Source organism: Sporobolomyces salmoneus, assembly GCF_050403485.1.
Source record: "Sporobolomyces salmoneus JCM6883 DNA, S_salmoneus_JCM6883_v1_ctg7, whole genome shotgun sequence".
NCBI classification, from domain to species: domain Eukaryota; kingdom Fungi; phylum Basidiomycota; class Microbotryomycetes; order Sporidiobolales; family Sporidiobolaceae; genus Sporobolomyces; species Sporobolomyces salmoneus.
This window is the reverse complement of record NW_027481156.1, coordinates 99,857-115,108: the sequence shown is the minus strand read 5'-3', so window position 1 is coordinate 115,108 and position 15,252 is coordinate 99,857. Positions and strand designations below refer to the sequence as shown.

General features: G+C 52.2%; 5 protein-coding genes across 5 annotated transcripts; all 5 read left to right on the top strand.

Annotated features, from left to right (window-relative positions):
* Positions 1 to 51: 51 nt before the first annotated feature.
* JCM6883_000854 (uncharacterized protein) lies at positions 52 to 1,270 on the top strand (the record flags this gene model as incomplete). The annotated part of the gene is made up of 5 exons (XM_076629862.1): positions 52 to 310; positions 390 to 514; positions 574 to 735; positions 802 to 1,011; positions 1,079 to 1,270. 5 exons carry the CDS (start codon positions 52 to 54, stop codon positions 1,268 to 1,270), a joined length of 948 nt encoding a protein of 315 aa, XP_076490027.1.
* A 2,101-nt stretch (positions 1,271 to 3,371) lies between these two features.
* JCM6883_000853 (cysteine synthase A) lies at positions 3,372 to 5,165 on the top strand (the record flags this gene model as incomplete). The annotated part of the gene is made up of 10 exons (XM_076629861.1): positions 3,372 to 3,539; positions 3,598 to 3,724; positions 3,803 to 3,915; positions 4,002 to 4,065; positions 4,134 to 4,169; positions 4,244 to 4,283; positions 4,356 to 4,370; positions 4,433 to 4,692; positions 4,758 to 4,989; positions 5,069 to 5,165. The coding sequence occupies 10 exons, from the start codon at positions 3,372 to 3,374 to the stop codon at positions 5,163 to 5,165; spliced, it is 1,152 nt and encodes a 383-aa protein (XP_076490026.1).
* Positions 5,166 to 5,390: 225 nt separating this feature from the next.
* Positions 5,391 to 7,983, top strand: JCM6883_000852 (uncharacterized protein; the record flags this gene model as incomplete). Its single annotated transcript, XM_076629860.1, has 6 exons — positions 5,391 to 5,644; positions 5,715 to 6,098; positions 6,170 to 6,236; positions 6,310 to 6,860; positions 6,918 to 7,415; positions 7,470 to 7,983. The coding sequence occupies 6 exons, from the start codon at positions 5,391 to 5,393 to the stop codon at positions 7,981 to 7,983; spliced, it is 2,268 nt and encodes a 755-aa protein (XP_076490025.1).
* Positions 7,984 to 8,753: 770 nt separating this feature from the next.
* JCM6883_000851 (C2H2-type zinc finger protein) lies at positions 8,754 to 11,839 on the top strand (the record flags this gene model as incomplete). Its single annotated transcript, XM_076629859.1, has 6 exons — positions 8,754 to 9,347; positions 9,422 to 11,279; positions 11,349 to 11,410; positions 11,484 to 11,550; positions 11,614 to 11,664; positions 11,745 to 11,839. The coding sequence occupies 6 exons, from the start codon at positions 8,754 to 8,756 to the stop codon at positions 11,837 to 11,839; spliced, it is 2,727 nt and encodes a 908-aa protein (XP_076490024.1).
* A 734-nt stretch (positions 11,840 to 12,573) lies between these two features.
* JCM6883_000850 (uncharacterized protein) lies at positions 12,574 to 15,226 on the top strand (the record flags this gene model as incomplete). The annotated part of the gene is made up of 9 exons (XM_076629858.1): positions 12,574 to 12,747; positions 12,887 to 12,958; positions 13,025 to 13,096; positions 13,184 to 13,434; positions 13,499 to 13,648; positions 13,710 to 13,784; positions 13,850 to 14,004; positions 14,069 to 14,581; positions 14,643 to 15,226. The coding sequence occupies 9 exons, from the start codon at positions 12,574 to 12,576 to the stop codon at positions 15,224 to 15,226; spliced, it is 2,046 nt and encodes a 681-aa protein (XP_076490023.1).
* Positions 15,227 to 15,252: the final 26 nt, after the last annotated feature.

Below are 15,252 nucleotides of genomic sequence, written 5' to 3'. Positions count from 1 at the left end.
TGCTTCTCCCATTCCCTATTCCGCCTCGTTCACTTGCTCATACCGTAGAGCATGAGCTCTCCAGCCCCTGAAGTGGTCTCAGCACCTGCGCCTTCCTCTTCTCAACCCACAACCTCAATCGGTAGATCAACACCATTTTCGACGGCTTTAATCGCGGGAGGACTCGCTGGAACGAGTGTCGACACTCTATTCTTCCCTATAGATACTCTCAAAGTACGATTGCAAGCTCAACAAGGGTTTTGGGCAGCGGGAGGCTTTAATGGAGTTTACCGAGGATTAGGCAGTGCAGTCGTCGGATCAGCTCCTGGAGGTAAGCTACGACATCTACGATCTCACAAGAGGCTCGAGGTAGCTGACATCTGGCAATGATCGCGTGCGGACGAGGACAGCTGCTGCATTCTTCACGACATATGAGGTATTGAAGGGAACAGTTCTACCTCGACTGTTTCCGGCGCTGAGCACACAGGAATGGGCACCTGTACTGCATATGCTATCAGCATCAGGAGGAGAGATCGTGAGTGCCTCTGTTCGCGAGTTGATTCCGTTGAGCTCGCTGAACTTTTCGAATTTCAGGCAGCTTGTATGATTCGAGTACCGACAGAGGTAGTCAAACAGCGCTCACAGACGAGTACAGTGAAAGGGCAGAACGGAAGCTGGGTCGTGGCGAAGCAAGTTTGGAGAACGGCGGGATTGAAGGGATTCTATCAAGGGTTCGGATCGACGGTCGCACGAGAGGTAAGCCCGCTATCTCTCCAAGGCTTCCATAGGCGTCTCGCTGATGTCCTTGTTCCGCTCCGACAGATCCCGTTCACATGTCTTCAATTCCCGCTCTACGAACGGCTGAAACTCTTACTCGCTCAACATCGAACGGTCTCACAAAAAGTTTCCGACTTGCCAGCTTACGAAGCGGCGCTGTGTGGTAGCTTGGCAGGAGGTGTAGCAGCTGGACTGACGACTCCCCTTGACGTCGTCAAAACGAGGATCATGTTGGGGCAAAATCGATCAACAGGCGTACGTCTTCCTCAACTCTCCCTCTGCTTGCGTCTCCGCTGATTTATAGCTCGTATCGTATCGATAGTCTGCTGCTGGAGGAATCTTGTCGACGATGAAATCGATCTATACGATCGAAGGACCGAAAGCGTTATTCAGAGGAATCGTTCCTCGAGTGTTGTGGATCTCGGGAGGAGGAGCAGTCTTCTTGGGTGTGTACGAACAAGGGAAGAAGCTATTGGGAGGCGAACAAGATGTAGTGCTTACGAGAGGGGAGTAGAGTCGTATGTCGATAGAAATAAAATGTCATCGTACAGATGACTAATCGCGGGTCAAGGATTGCTTGCTATCGAGGCGCAAAGAGACCAAGCGAGAGTAGTACGCTTCAGATTGTCGATCCTCCGCCGTTGCGACCATGCTGCAAAGTCGGATTTCTCTCGCTCGTCTCGTTTCCTCTCCTCTCTTAGTTCTCGTCCTCATGCGCCCACCACTCGCCCCGCGCCACTCTCGACGAGAAAAGATTATCTTGGAGATCAAGTCGACAGAGATGCGAGGTTGTGCATGTTGCAAGAGAAAAGAGATTAAAATCGAGAGAAAAAACTTTGATACAATGGGTTAAAAGGGCAAGATGCCATGAAGGTAGGGGAGCTCGGTAGTTGGAGAGGGTGAATTGATACTATGACATCGCTGAGAGCCCACCGTCGCCTTCCAAGTCAGCTCGGCAAACTACCGTTGGAAAACTTGGAAACACCGAGAACTCACCTTATGCTTCCGGGAGCTTAGAACTGAGGTACTAGGAGGTCACCGAATTGGCTGATGAAGACGATCGAGGCGGCAAAGGTTCCGAACGCCGTGAGGACGATCTTGTTGGCGGCCCAAGATTGAGGGTCTTGATATTGCGCCTTCAAGAGATCGCTGAGACCGCGCAAAATCCGGGTCAGTACGATCGACTCTTGAGGTGCTAGAAGAGCCAGGAGAGGCTTACGTGACGGTGATTTGTTGAGGTGCAGGACGATCCATTTTACTGATGAGGTCAAGCGAGCGAATAGAGGTCAGTTAGCTGTTCCACGGGACCGGGTAGATCACGGCTCGATATTGATGCCCATCCCAGAACTCCTGGTCCGCGCCTTTGCTCTCCGAAAGAGGTGAAATTGATCTTCATCTTAGATGAGAAATGATGAAGCGGTCGAGCGATGGGAGAACGCTAAAAGGGCGAGCGACTGGTAGTAGGCGGATCTGGTAGGCTCTGAAAGCTTACGAGGTGAGTTTGACGTGAGATGGTGGTGGGAAGGAAACAACGAGCTCTCGGTCGACTTCGCAGAACTGCTAGTTTCGCAAGCTTCGAAAGTGCACGATTCTGACGCACTCTCAGTTTTCCTTGAAGAGACAGAACCGGCAGGGCAGGGACGCATCTGTGAAATCGAGTAGATTGAATCACAGAATCTCAGTTTCATCCTCCGGATAGAGGCTTCTTTCCAGCTCTTTCAACACGTATCGAGGGGGACTTCCCAGTACGATCTACAGCGACAGAAGGAGTCTCCACCAATAGCCTCAGCTTTCCGCCACCTTGACCATCGGGAGCGCCTCCCGAAAACGAGAAAGGAATTCTTCCTCAACTCTTACATAACGCTCGCAAACGCGACGTACATCCACCTCGTCCCCGGAACCAGTGTGAGATCGTAGCGAGAGTCCGCTTTCATTCTGGACTTGGTCGAGCCCGAGCAGCTTAAGATAACCCGAGGTTGCAACCTGTTCGAAGGACCTCGTCGGTTGATGATGCAGAACGAAACGGGTCGTAGAGGAGGTCATCGGTGCCAACAGATGCTGTCGAGTATGTAAGTACGGCGAGATATCGGATGGTCCATCAGAAAGGGGGAAAGAGAGGCAGAAAAATAGAGGAGCGAGGTCCGAGGAAGAGGATGTGGTCGAAGGTTAAGCTTTCTCGCGGCTCGTTCGTCTGCTGCAGGAATTATTCTGGGTCAGAGTCCTGGCTTCTGCTGCAAGACCAACCTCGAGCGAAAAGATGAGCTTACAAGGGCTTGAGACTCTGAGGACGAGGAAGACTCGATGGAATAATACAGTCGACAGGCGTTTATCTTCTCGCCTTCCATCTCATCGTGACCTTCTTCCACTGTTTAAGAACGTCTCGACACACACAAGAGACGGTTCAGCCGAGGGTTGATCAGCATTGAGAAATCGAGGTCGGTCGCAAGTCGTGTTCGGAAGTGAGTCCTGCGTTGGAGAGGAGCGGTACTGTCGTTCTGAGCTGTCCATCGTAGTCTCAAGCGAGGTGGTGACTAAGCGAGTGATGGGTTCGAAGCCGAGAGCGCTAGCACGAATCTCTCTTCCCTCCTCCACCTCGACCCTCGACATAATCGACCATGTCGTTCCTACGAGCTACTCCAGCTCTTCGGCGCCAACTGTTCACGGCGAGTCCTCGAGTCTTCAGTGCCCAAGCCTCAAATGCTTCAACTTCGATTCCGATGCAACCTCATCCTCACGGTCTACCCGTAAACGGTTTCATCGGTGCAATCGGTAACACTCCTCTTGTACGTCACTCAGCTGCTGATCCGAGTCCCTCGCGCAAGCTGACGATTGGGATGATAGATTCGGATCAACTCACTTTCGGATGAGACTGGGTGCGAGATTCTCGGGAAAGCAGAGTTCATGAACCCTGGAGGATCTGTCAAAGATCGTGCTGCTTTGGGTCTCGTACAATGGGCAGAACAAACTGGTAAGCGCGATTTCTTTCCCCTCTCCACTTCCTTCCGCCTCGTCCGAAAAGCTGACCTGGAGTGGACTGCGTTTGTAGGCAGGATCAAGCCTGGAGGAACGATCGTAGAAGGTACAGCAGGTAACACTGGGATTGGATTGGCTCATGTTTGTCGAGCGAGAGGTTACAAATGCGTAATTTACATGCCAAACGTATGTTCCCACTCTCGTGTGCCGTCCTCTTGCGCTCAGAGGCCTAGCTGATACCCATCCTACGTCGTGATCGTTCCTGTCTGTAGACTCAGAGCCAGGAGAAGATCGACTTGCTGAAAATGCTCGGAGCAGAAGTTTATCCTGTACCAGGTCAGTCTAAGTCGCGCGCATGCTCCTGAATCGCAGTGTGACAGACACCTTCTCTTTCCCCTGATCAGCTGTGGCTTTCGAGAACCCGGAGAACTACAACCACCGTAAGTCACAATGTTGTCTCAGAGAGATCAGAAATCAGGGCGATCTCTTAACTGTGAACGTTGTGTGCCTTCAGAGGCGAAGCGACATGCTGAGCGATTAGATAACGCTGCCTGGTAAGTATGCAGCCCGTTCTTCACCCAGTCATGTTTACTAAGCTCACTTTTCGATGTAAACTCGTTCTTCAGGGTCAACCAATTCGAGTGAGTCCTCTCGCTCGCACCGTTCCGCATTCTCAGGACTGATCATTCCTCATATCCCATAGTAACTACGAAGGCAACCGATCGATCCACATCCAGACGACCGGTCCCGAAATCTACTCTCAAACGAAACTCCTCCCCGGCGGTTTGACCGCCTTTATCTGTTCGACTGGTACCGGAGGAACCCTCGCTGGAGTTACTCGATCATTGAAAGATCTATCGGGAGGAAAGATTCAGTGTTGGTTGGCGGATCCTCCTGGCAGTTGTCTGGAGGGATTCATCAACCGAGGAACTTTGGAGAGAACTGGGGGATCGATCACTGAAGGTGCGTCTCATCACATCTCTAGCATGGTCAGCCGGGACTGACGGTTGACATTGATGTTGACGCAGGCATCGGACAAGGACGAGTTACCGACAACTTGGGTCAAGACATCAAACTCCTCGATGGAGCCCTTCACATTCCCGACGCGAAGACGATCCGAATGATCTACCACTTGCTCGACAAGGATGGAATCTACGTTGGTGCTTCGACCGCTTTGAACGTTGTCGCAGCGAAGGAATTGGCAGAGAAGTTAGGAAAAGGTTCGAGGGTTGTTACGATCTTATGTGATGGTGCTTACAGGTGAGTCATCTCTCGCATATGAGACCGACTGGCCGACCGCCTAGGATGTGTTAACTGACGGTTTGCGGGCCATTGAAAGGTATCAATCGAGGTTGTTCTCGAAGAAATGGTTAGAGTCGAAGAACCTCTACGAGGAGATTCCCGAAGAGTTGAAGAAGTATGTCGTGTTGCCCTGATCTCGTCGTTTGGAGGGTTCAACTTGTGCGATAGAACTGAAATCAAGAAATGGAAAGTAAAATCGAGCGAATTTCGCATCTTTTGCTGCGCTTCTGGATTGTGGTCGAGTGGTCGTATAGCACGCAGTAAGCGGGCTCGGATTACAGCCGGGTAGCTTTGAAGTCAACGAACGAAAAAGTTGAGCGACAAAAGTTGCGCTCTCTTTGTCTCCTTCATCTCGCCCGATGGCGGCACAGCCGACTGCAGGACCGTCTGGTGCGATCGGCTCCGCTGTGCCTACCTCTGGTCGTATCGGACGCTTCTACCGCGAACCGATCGGACCTCCCTCTAACTCCATCTCTCTCAACGCTTCTCACGACGGAACCTCGACTGGATGGGTCACGCAAGCACAGGAAGCTCTACAGAGACTCGAAACAGAGTTAGATAGGATCACTGGTGGTCCTCGTGTAGCAGAAGAAGAAGATTTAGGAAGATGCGAGTGAGCAACTCCGACGTCCTATCTCGCTACGGGTTATCAGCTGATATAGGTGTCGGGTCCCCCCTCACAGTGTCTCTGATCTATCGCAGGAAGTCTCGAAGTGGCACGACAATCTGTATTATCGAGAAGAGTTGAAGAAATGGACGGAAACTCGAATTTACTACAAGAGTTCCGAAGCAGACGAAGTTAAGAACGAAGGTTCTGTGAACGGAGCGCGCGAGGGAACGGAAGAGACAGGAGGAGACGAGGTGACAGGAGGAGGACCGGCAGCGAAGAAGAGACAACTTGCAGCGGCGAAGAAAGGAAAGGCAAAAGGCAAGGGGAAAGAGAAAGAGAACGAGGGAGATCAAGCACAAGATCAAGACAAAGACGCAGATGATGAGGAGTTCGTGCTGGATGCGGAAGTGAGGGAATTCGCGAAAGAAGCCGATGACAAAACTCTCGCGACTCTCAAGTGAGCTTTTCCACTCTCCCGCACTTCTCATACGCAACCAATCATCTAAGCCGTCATTCTCGGCTGTCTAGACCTTGGGACGCCGAGTTCTACCAAAGAAAGACGAAAACGGCAGACGTCAATTGTTTGCCCGAAATTGTGAGTCTTCTCGCACTCTTGCCTCGCAGCGCAGCACAGATGCTGACATCTTATATAATTGTGACGTATCTAGCGTCCGACGTTGGCACCTGTTCCCGATGCCGCCCCTCTCGACAACTCAATCGATCCATTCTCTAACGTACTCCTCACGATCACGTTTCATCCGATTTCGAAAATCCATCGCAAGATCCATACCTCGCCCCAGCAACAGACTCTCGTCTGTCTCGCTTCAAACACTCTCGGCGAATTGAGAGACAACTTGACAGCAGGAGGAGATTCGATTCCGAAAGAACTCGAACCGAGTCAAGCCCCACACGACAACGGAGACGCGGAGGAGGAAGGGAGCGATGCAGAGAGTCGACAGGAAGAGGAGCAAGTTGGGCAGTTTGGGATTGGAGAAATGGACGAAATGGGAACGATCGCTTCGGCGACTCGAAAACGCATCACGGGTCATTTCGGAGATGGTGAACACCCTACTTACTCGGAAAGTGGGAAGAAACTGGATCAAGACGGGAAAGAGATTATCGAGTGGTCGAAAGAGAGACGAGTGACGGGAGCTTGCTTTGCGGTTGATGGAGTATTTTATCCGGATTTGAAGGGAGATGGAAAGACCGACTATGCACAGTAAGCGCTTCTCTTCCGTTCGATCCGAGTCCACCACTTATATTCTTCGGTGAGTAGGATGCTACTCGAAGCGATTGACAATACGAAATGGTCTCACAAAAATGGCAAGAAGTTCTCCGCTCGAAGACCTCCTCGAATCCGCGATCACTCTGGCTCGGAGGAGGAAGAAGATGAAGACGAAGACGACGAAGAAGGCTCCGACAATGACTCGGCGAGTTCCGTAGCCTCACCAGTCAACCCTCGTTCAAACGACATCTCGGTTCATTCGACTCCAGCTCCTCCCGAATTTGACGACCACAATATCGATCCCGTTCTTCGAGAGGGGTATAACGGAGGAGAAGACGCTGAGATGACGGAAGCTGCCGTGATCATCGACGAGGAAGAGGGAAGCGAACCGAAAGAACCGCCAAAGGACGATCCGAACAAACCGAAGTTTGTCGCCGGAACTCCGATGCACGAGACCAAGTTGGGAGACATCCCTCTCAAAGTCGGACAACCGTATTGGTTCGTGCATCAAGGAAACTACGAACACGTTTGGACAATCGATTCGATTCGGTGAGTTTCCTTCTGTCTCGATCACCTTCATTCGCTGAACTGTTGTTTATTTAGCTGGAGACACCCTTCCGATCCACCTCTTACTGCACCATCTTCGAATCACCCTTACCCTCTTACGACCTACCTTTCTCGACAACTCTCCTACAAATGTCACATCTGCGATCGAGACCCAGCGACGCTTTTCCTCCTCAACGACTTCTCGGCCTCCGAAAACCCAAGTTACGTCTGTCAAGCCTGTTTCGACTGTCTGCATCCCGAGATCCCGTCAAAACGAGATCTCGAACGAGCAAAGAGGAAGGAGGAAAGAAAGGAAGAAAAGAGGTTGGCGAAAGAGGAGAGGAAAAAAGCGTTGATCCGCGAACAGAGGAAGTACAAAAGAAAGAATAAACCAAAGGATGATGACTCGGCGGGAAGTAACAGTGAGAACGAGCGAGCTCAGATGCCACAGCTGCCGGACGAGGAAGAGGAATCGGAGGAATCGGAGGAGGAAGATTCAGGCGTCGACGAAGTAAGGGAACGGAAGTACATGGACGGAGTTCGAGTTATTCCTACCGTTATCGAACGATAACAGTAGGTGAAATCTATCGTCGGTTTGCTCGTTCAAAGTAGTCACGCGAGAGAGCCTGAGAATGAAGAGGATTTTGCGTTGTCCAAGTTTCCTCTCGGAGCAGAGAGATCGAGCAACACAAGCTCGGGTTGTATGACTACACTACAGCGGTTCACAAATTCAGAGCTACCCTTCTGCGCGATTTACAAGTCATGAATTCGGGGAGTTCAAAGTTCACGGAATTTTTGCATCGCCTCCAACCTCATCTTCGTCTGCGAAGCTCTACGAGGTATCACACAATCTCTCGAGGTATTCGGAGCATTCAACAAGACCTCCATCCTTCTGCGACTCCCCTTCGCAACTCTCTCCACGGTAGATCGGCCTCCAGACTTCCCTCAAATTGCCTACCGTCTCGCCTCGACCCTCTACAGCTGAACCGACGGGCGGAGACCTCATCAGTACCTTCTATCGACCTCGTATCAAGTCCATCAGCTTCCTCGTCGCTCCCTACCGGTTTTACGATTCTCTGGCACAGCATTTCAATTCCATCTCTAAAGACCGACACTTCGATACGAACTACCTTGAAGACTCTTCCGGCGGTGACAGAGGAACGTACTAGCTGTACCGAGTAGAAAGCAGGAGCTCCTGAAACAGCCAGACTTCAGAATCGACTTCCCCATCCCAAAATCTCCCTCCGAACGACTTTCAAGCACTCTATCGGGTCCACTCCTTTACTTTATCAGCACCGGACAATCGAGATCGAACAGCTCCGACTCTATCCCTGCACAGAAATGGCCCCTTTCGACTCGACGACTTTTGAAGCACCTCTCTCGACTCCGGCTACAGCGAATGGACGATTGGATGCTCAAGGAAACGAAGTGAACGATCGAGAGATGATGTTGACGATGCCCCGAGTGCAAGAAGCCGACGCGCCGAATGGAACGGGACCAGCAGGAGGAGGAGGAGCAGGAGGAACTCCCGCTCAAAGACCCTACGCTTTCACTCGCAACTCGTCTGGGTTCGGATCGTTCCTCAACTACGCTAACACTCCGACGACGACGACGGAACGAGCTAGACCTGCGACTCCGGCTTATTCGGCTACGCGATCAACCGTTTTCGACGCACCGAATTCGGTTTCAGAATCTCCGACTTCGACAAATCCTCCCCAGGTTGAATCAGTCGGCGCTTTCTCGACCTCTCCGGCCTCAGCGTCAGCAACTACGACGACGACGAACGGTACACCCGCTCTCGCCAAGCTTGAATTCCCGAATGATTCAACAGTTCTTCCGACGAATCGAACTCTCGATAACGCGAAACCTCGTCCAAAGGGAAGAGGAACTCTTGAACTGGAACGTGTGCTTGGACTTTGGGCTGCAAAGACTCCCGTGAGCTTCCTTCTTTACCCACGCAAGATTTAGTCAACTGATCTTTCCGATCCGCGGAACTTTGAATTGCACAGACCTCGAGTTTCTCGGGCCTCCCTTCTTTGTCCTCGATCAACCCTTCTTCCCCTTCTGCGACTTCGACTCCCACCTCAGGATTGCCCTTATTCGGTCAAAACATCGTTTCTTCCGAACCCGAATCGTTCGTTCCGACCTCTTCTACTTCGACTAACGCTGCGACTTCGATACCTGCGGAAACAACCTCGAGTGACACGAACTCATTCCCTTCGTTTGGAGAATCTCGAGAGAGGTCGTCTCGAGATAGTCTCGCCCCTCCAGCTTTCGGTCCTCGTCGTCGAAGGTCGAAGTCAGATACGGATATCATGCGAGGAGATTCACTAGGATTCCCTCACTCGAATCTACCGGTTGGACCTTACGTCGACCCTCCTCCCATCGTCTCTGAAGGCCCAACTTTTAGCAGCAACGTCGCTCCTCCGACCCCGACAGGCGCAGAAGGACCTCATCATCGATTCGCGATGGATCCGAACGAAACTTGGCGCTCACCTCCCCCTCCTTCCACTCCGAGTTACACGACGAATCCCGTTCTCGCTCTTGATTTGGGCAGTAATCCGAATCAACGTGAACTCGCTTCTCGCAATCGATCAACTCATTTCAATCGCAATCATCGCGATCTCGGAGGACCAGGTTACCACGAGGCTGCGTTTCTTGACGTTCCTGGCGACGGAGGAAGAAGCCGTCGAGCGAGGAGTCAAGGAGCGGGTCATCGACCTTCGAGATCAGACGATTTTTCTCACCTCTTGCCGTCAATGCAACAATCGATCTCTCAACCAATCTTGACGACTTCCTCGAATGGACTTCTCGCACCTCCTACACAAGCTCAAGCCCGTCCTCCCGCACAAGTGCAATCTCAAGCTCCACCCCCTGTTCCTTCACCAGTTTCTCAGTCAATCGGATCTCCCTACCAACAAAATGCATCGAATTCCCCCCTTCCTCCCCCTTCCGCTGCCCAACACTCTTTCCACGCATATCCTCACCTTCCCCATCCGCCTCCGTCGAGTTCTCAAAACCCCGCCTACCCTCCTCACCTTCAATATTCTCAAGGACCGCCTCCACCTCCAGATCAAGGTTACCTCGCGAATCAAGCAGCTCTTTTAGCGAGTGCCGCCCTCATCGCATTCAACCCAGGAGATCCAGCTCACGCTGCCGCCGCCGCAGCTGGATACCTTCCTCCGAGCTACCCTCCTCATCTCCCGAATCATCCTTACAACGCTCATTACGGAAGTCCTTACGGAGCTCCTCCTCCCGGTTTACCTCCTCTTCCTCAGACTTCACAACTCCCCTACCCTCCACCTCGTTCCGCGAGTGGACACCCGCATCCGAATCTTCCCGGATCAGGAGGAGGAGGAGGAGTCGCGAGATCTCATCCGTCGTTCACGTATCATTCTCCTCTCAATCAATTACCGAGTCCACCTTCGACGAGCAAGAGTCATAGTCCTGCCGCGTCTGGTTCTGGCTACGGTTCCGCGACGAGAACTTCGGGGAGAGCGAGGCGACAGAACGTGACGAAGCACGATCTCGAGGAAGAAGGAGATGAAGACGAATCGATGAGGATGGACGAGGAGGAAGGAGCTATCGAAGGTCAAGAGGGAGAAGAAGAAGCTCAAGAAGAAGACGAAGATGACGACGATGGTAGAAGCTCGACGACCACGACGTCCGCGAAAGGGAAAGGAAAGAAAGGTACGAAGGGTAAAGGGAGGGGCAAACGTCAAGTTAGCGAAGAAGGGTTCTCGGAGAAGAGTAAAACGACTCAGGCAACGATCGATGCGGCAAAGAGGAGGAGGAACGCGAATGCGGTTGCGAAATTCGTTTGCGATTTGTGTGGAGAGACGTTCACGCGGAGGTACAACCTCAGAGGTGAGTCCTTCTGTTGAGATCTCGTACCTATGCAGATTGAGGTGGCTGATCGTCGTTCTGCGCTTACAGGTCATCAACGAGCTCACAACGGTGAAAAACCTTACAAATGCTCGTACGAGGGTTGTGACAAGGTGAGTTGCCACTTTTGATTCACGTCGTCGAGCTCTTCGTCGGGAGCTGACTCTCCACTCCGCTTGATGCAAGGCTTTCGCTCGAGCACACGACTGCAAACGTCACGAATTGCTCCATCTCGGAGTGAGGAAGTATCACTGTGAGTGTTTCGTTTCAACATTCGGTGTGCTCAGCTGAATGTGAAGTCGAGCATTTCTCACAGGCTCTCCTTGCAACCGTGATTTTGTCCGCCTTGACGCTCTTCACCGTCACCGTTAGTTCTCTCACCTTTCATTTCGTCTCTCCGGCGAGTATTTGCTCGTACTGACTCGTGCTCTCTTCAAACTTCTCTAGATCGTAGCGAGGTCGGACAAGCCTGTGTCAAACAACTCGAAGCGGAAGGATACGTTTTCGACGAGAAAGGAGCTGCAGTATCGCTTCAAGAATAAGGAACTCCGCACGATTGTAACTTCTCGCCCTCGCAGTGATTTCAGGTCGGTTTTGCTTCTCGTTTGTATTCTCGGAGGTCGGTCGCAAGTCAGGGATTCAGTAATGGTTCTGTAAAAAAGCACGATTCGACTTCTTCGCAACCTCTCAGTTGTCTTCTCGAATGTCAGCCCTTTGCGCTCTCGATGACTCCGTCCCCGTACTGAGCATGAGCGGTTCCCTGCGCTCTCGACCGCGAAAACAGTAAATCTGTCTGATTCAAATTGAAATTGATCGAACTCCCTTTCGCTCGCTCCACCTCCTCTCGAATCCGCTTTCATCCTCCAGCGGCACTACCGACAGAGACGCCCTCAAGCAATCGACATACCGATTACCGAGGTTCACTCGTCTGTTTCGATTTCACCGGGCCCCTCGACCTTCATCTACTTCCGGCGTTCTCTCACCGCCTCGGCAACGAGTGACCATACGAACAGCACCATAGACCCTTATTTCTGTACGGCTACAACTGGAACCCCTCGTCAGAGCAATACCGACAACTTCTTCGCGACCGTTCGAAACGGACAACACCTCATTATCGCGCGCAGCACTCTGTACCCTCTTCTACACCTTCGTTCCTATCCCTCTGATCACTCGGGCAGTACAAAGCGGATACCCGACCTTTCTTCGCTCGACCCTTCCTTCTTTCCTCCTTCCGACCTTTCAACACCGCCTCACTGCACTCTCTTTCTCCTGACCAATGTCTTCCGCTACCTCCTCAATATCCTCGACAATATCTTCGACAGCGTCTTCAACAGCATCAGCCGCCGCAGATGCAGCGAAGACCTCGCCGGCGAGCTACAAGGTGATTGGAGTGTTGTTAGCAGTCGGGTCGGGTATCCTTATCGGAGGAAGCTTCGTGCTCAAGAAAAAGGTGAGTGGTGTTGAGATTGAAGTCAGGCCGGACGGGAAGCATCCAGAGGCGGATCGATTGCAGAGGCCTTCCGCTGAAATCAATCAGGTCCTGTCTCGGGCGAAACGTCGGACTGACTACATTCCTTGCACCTCCATAGGGACTTCTCGCGGCGCAGAGCAAGTCAGGTAAAGCAGCAGGCGAAGGATTGCCGTACTTGAAGAGTTGGATGGTTAGTTTCCGCTCTCTCGCTTTCCGAACCAAATTCTAGCTGGAGTCTGACAGCTTCTTCGCTTAGTGGTGGGCTGGTATGATTATCATGATTCTGGGAGAGCTACTCAACCTGGTAGCGTACTCTTTTGTCGACGCCGTAAGTTTTCCTTTCTTCCTCTTCGTTTCCTCCCCATATCTCGTCGAGTATCCTGACTGCGTCAAACTCACAAATCTGGTGCAATAGATTCTCGTCACTCCGCTCGGTGCGATTTCAGTCGTCGTCTCAAACGTGTTGTCGCACTTCTTCCTCAACGAACGACTCACGACATTCGGTTGGCTCGGATCGGCGCTATGTATCCTCGGAGCAGTCGTCATTGCGCTCAATGGGCCTCAAGAGCAGACAGCATCGACTATCAAGGAGTTCCAGAAGCTCTTCCTCAGCCCAGGTTTCCTCGTTTGGGCGAGTTTGGCGATTGTAGGGTCTCTCGCACTCATGTGAGCTCCTCCTCTCTCGCCGAACGATTCTACGCGATCGCTGACCCCGCTACGCTTGATCTAGCTTCTTCGTCGCCCCAAAATTCGGCAAAACGCATATGCTAGTCTACATCAGCATCTGCTCTCTCCTCGGAGGTCTCTCGGTAGCCTGTACTTCGGGTCTCGGAGCTTCGATCCTCACTTCGATTCGAGGCGAAAATCAAGTCAAGCATTGGTGAGTCTGCTTTGCCTATCCAACGACGAACTCTCCCTTACTTTTCCTCGTACCGTCGCAGGTTCTTCTGGTTCTTGCTCGGATTCGTCGTGATCACTCTCGTCTCGGAGGTCATCTATCTGAACAAAGCTCTAGCGTGAGTCATCTCCTTGTTCAGACGTCCCTCTAAACGACGAAGTTTGACTCTCTTGCTCCGCTCAGCTTGTTCAATACGGCCATGGTCACGCCTACCTATTTCGTCCTCTTCACAAGCGCCACTCTCATCACTTCGATCATCCTCTCGAAGGGTTTCCATATTCCAGCAACCGATATCGTCACCGTTATCCTCGGTTTCCTTGTCATCTGTGTCGGCATCAGTAGGCAACCCCTTCCCGAGACTCGCTCTTCCTGCTTTGTTGCTGACGACTCGTTTTCTCATAGCTCTGCTTCAACTGTCGAAGATCGACCCGAACGAGATCAAATCCGTCGTGCTCGACCGACGTTCCACTGTCCTCCTCTCCGCTTCCCGTGCCGAAGCATCTCAACATGATGGACTTGACGCTCGTGAGAAAGGACTCGACATCGAAGATCCAGGAATCGATACTTTACGAGGAACCGCTGGAGCGATTGGATCGATTCATCGTGCGATCTCGATGCGACGAGGAATGTCTCGAGCTTCATCGAGAGCCGACAGTGGATTTGATCCGAACGATGTAGTGAGGAGGAGGAACGTCGCCGGGACGAGGAATGGAGCTCCCGGAGCTTTGGGGAGTGGACCTCAAGAGATGGGGATGACTCAGTTGACGAGACATCAACTGTACGATGAGCCGATGCCATACGACGCGAATGACAAGATCTCGTTACATTCTGGAGGTCAACCTTCTCCTGGCTTGTTGCCGAATCCGCCAAGGTCCGCTACTCTCAAATTCGCCGAGGAGGACCGAGTCCATCATTGTAAGCTGATCCTATTCCTCGAGCCTCGATTGGAATGTCCCTGACTGTTCCTCCGCAATAGATGGCGCACGGAGCGGAGATGAATATCATTCGACCCAAGTTCGAGCAGAAGGTTCTCACGTTCACCTCCCTCCGCCGATTCCCGACTCTGGCGATCTCTCCTCGGCAGTCTTCACATCACCTCCAATCCCTTCTCCGACATCTCGCGAGTCTGACGGATTCTCAGCAGCTCGGAGCGGCTCTGTCTTTTCGACTTCCGACCCTTACGCTAACGAGGAGGAACCGCATCTCGGACCCGGACGATTCCCTCGATCACCTGGCCAACACACCCTACCTTCATCGTCGACACTTCGAGAAGAACCTCTATCAACCTCGACGACAGCCGCATCGAACCTCGCGAATGTCGTGAGTCCCACGCGACACCGCTTCGCACTACCTTCGTTCACTCGATCACGATCGAGGTCTCGAACAACGTCGGAGAACAACTCGCATCGATCAGCTCGACCGAAAGGACCAGCAGATCTCGAAGAAACCGAGAGTGAAGCACTGGTCGGTCGGGAGGGAGAACATCGTAACAGTGACGACGAGGATGAGGAGGGACTAGGAGGGAGGTTGGAACAGTATGATACCAGAGATCAGCTGTGACGCCGAGAACAGACACTTTTGCAAAC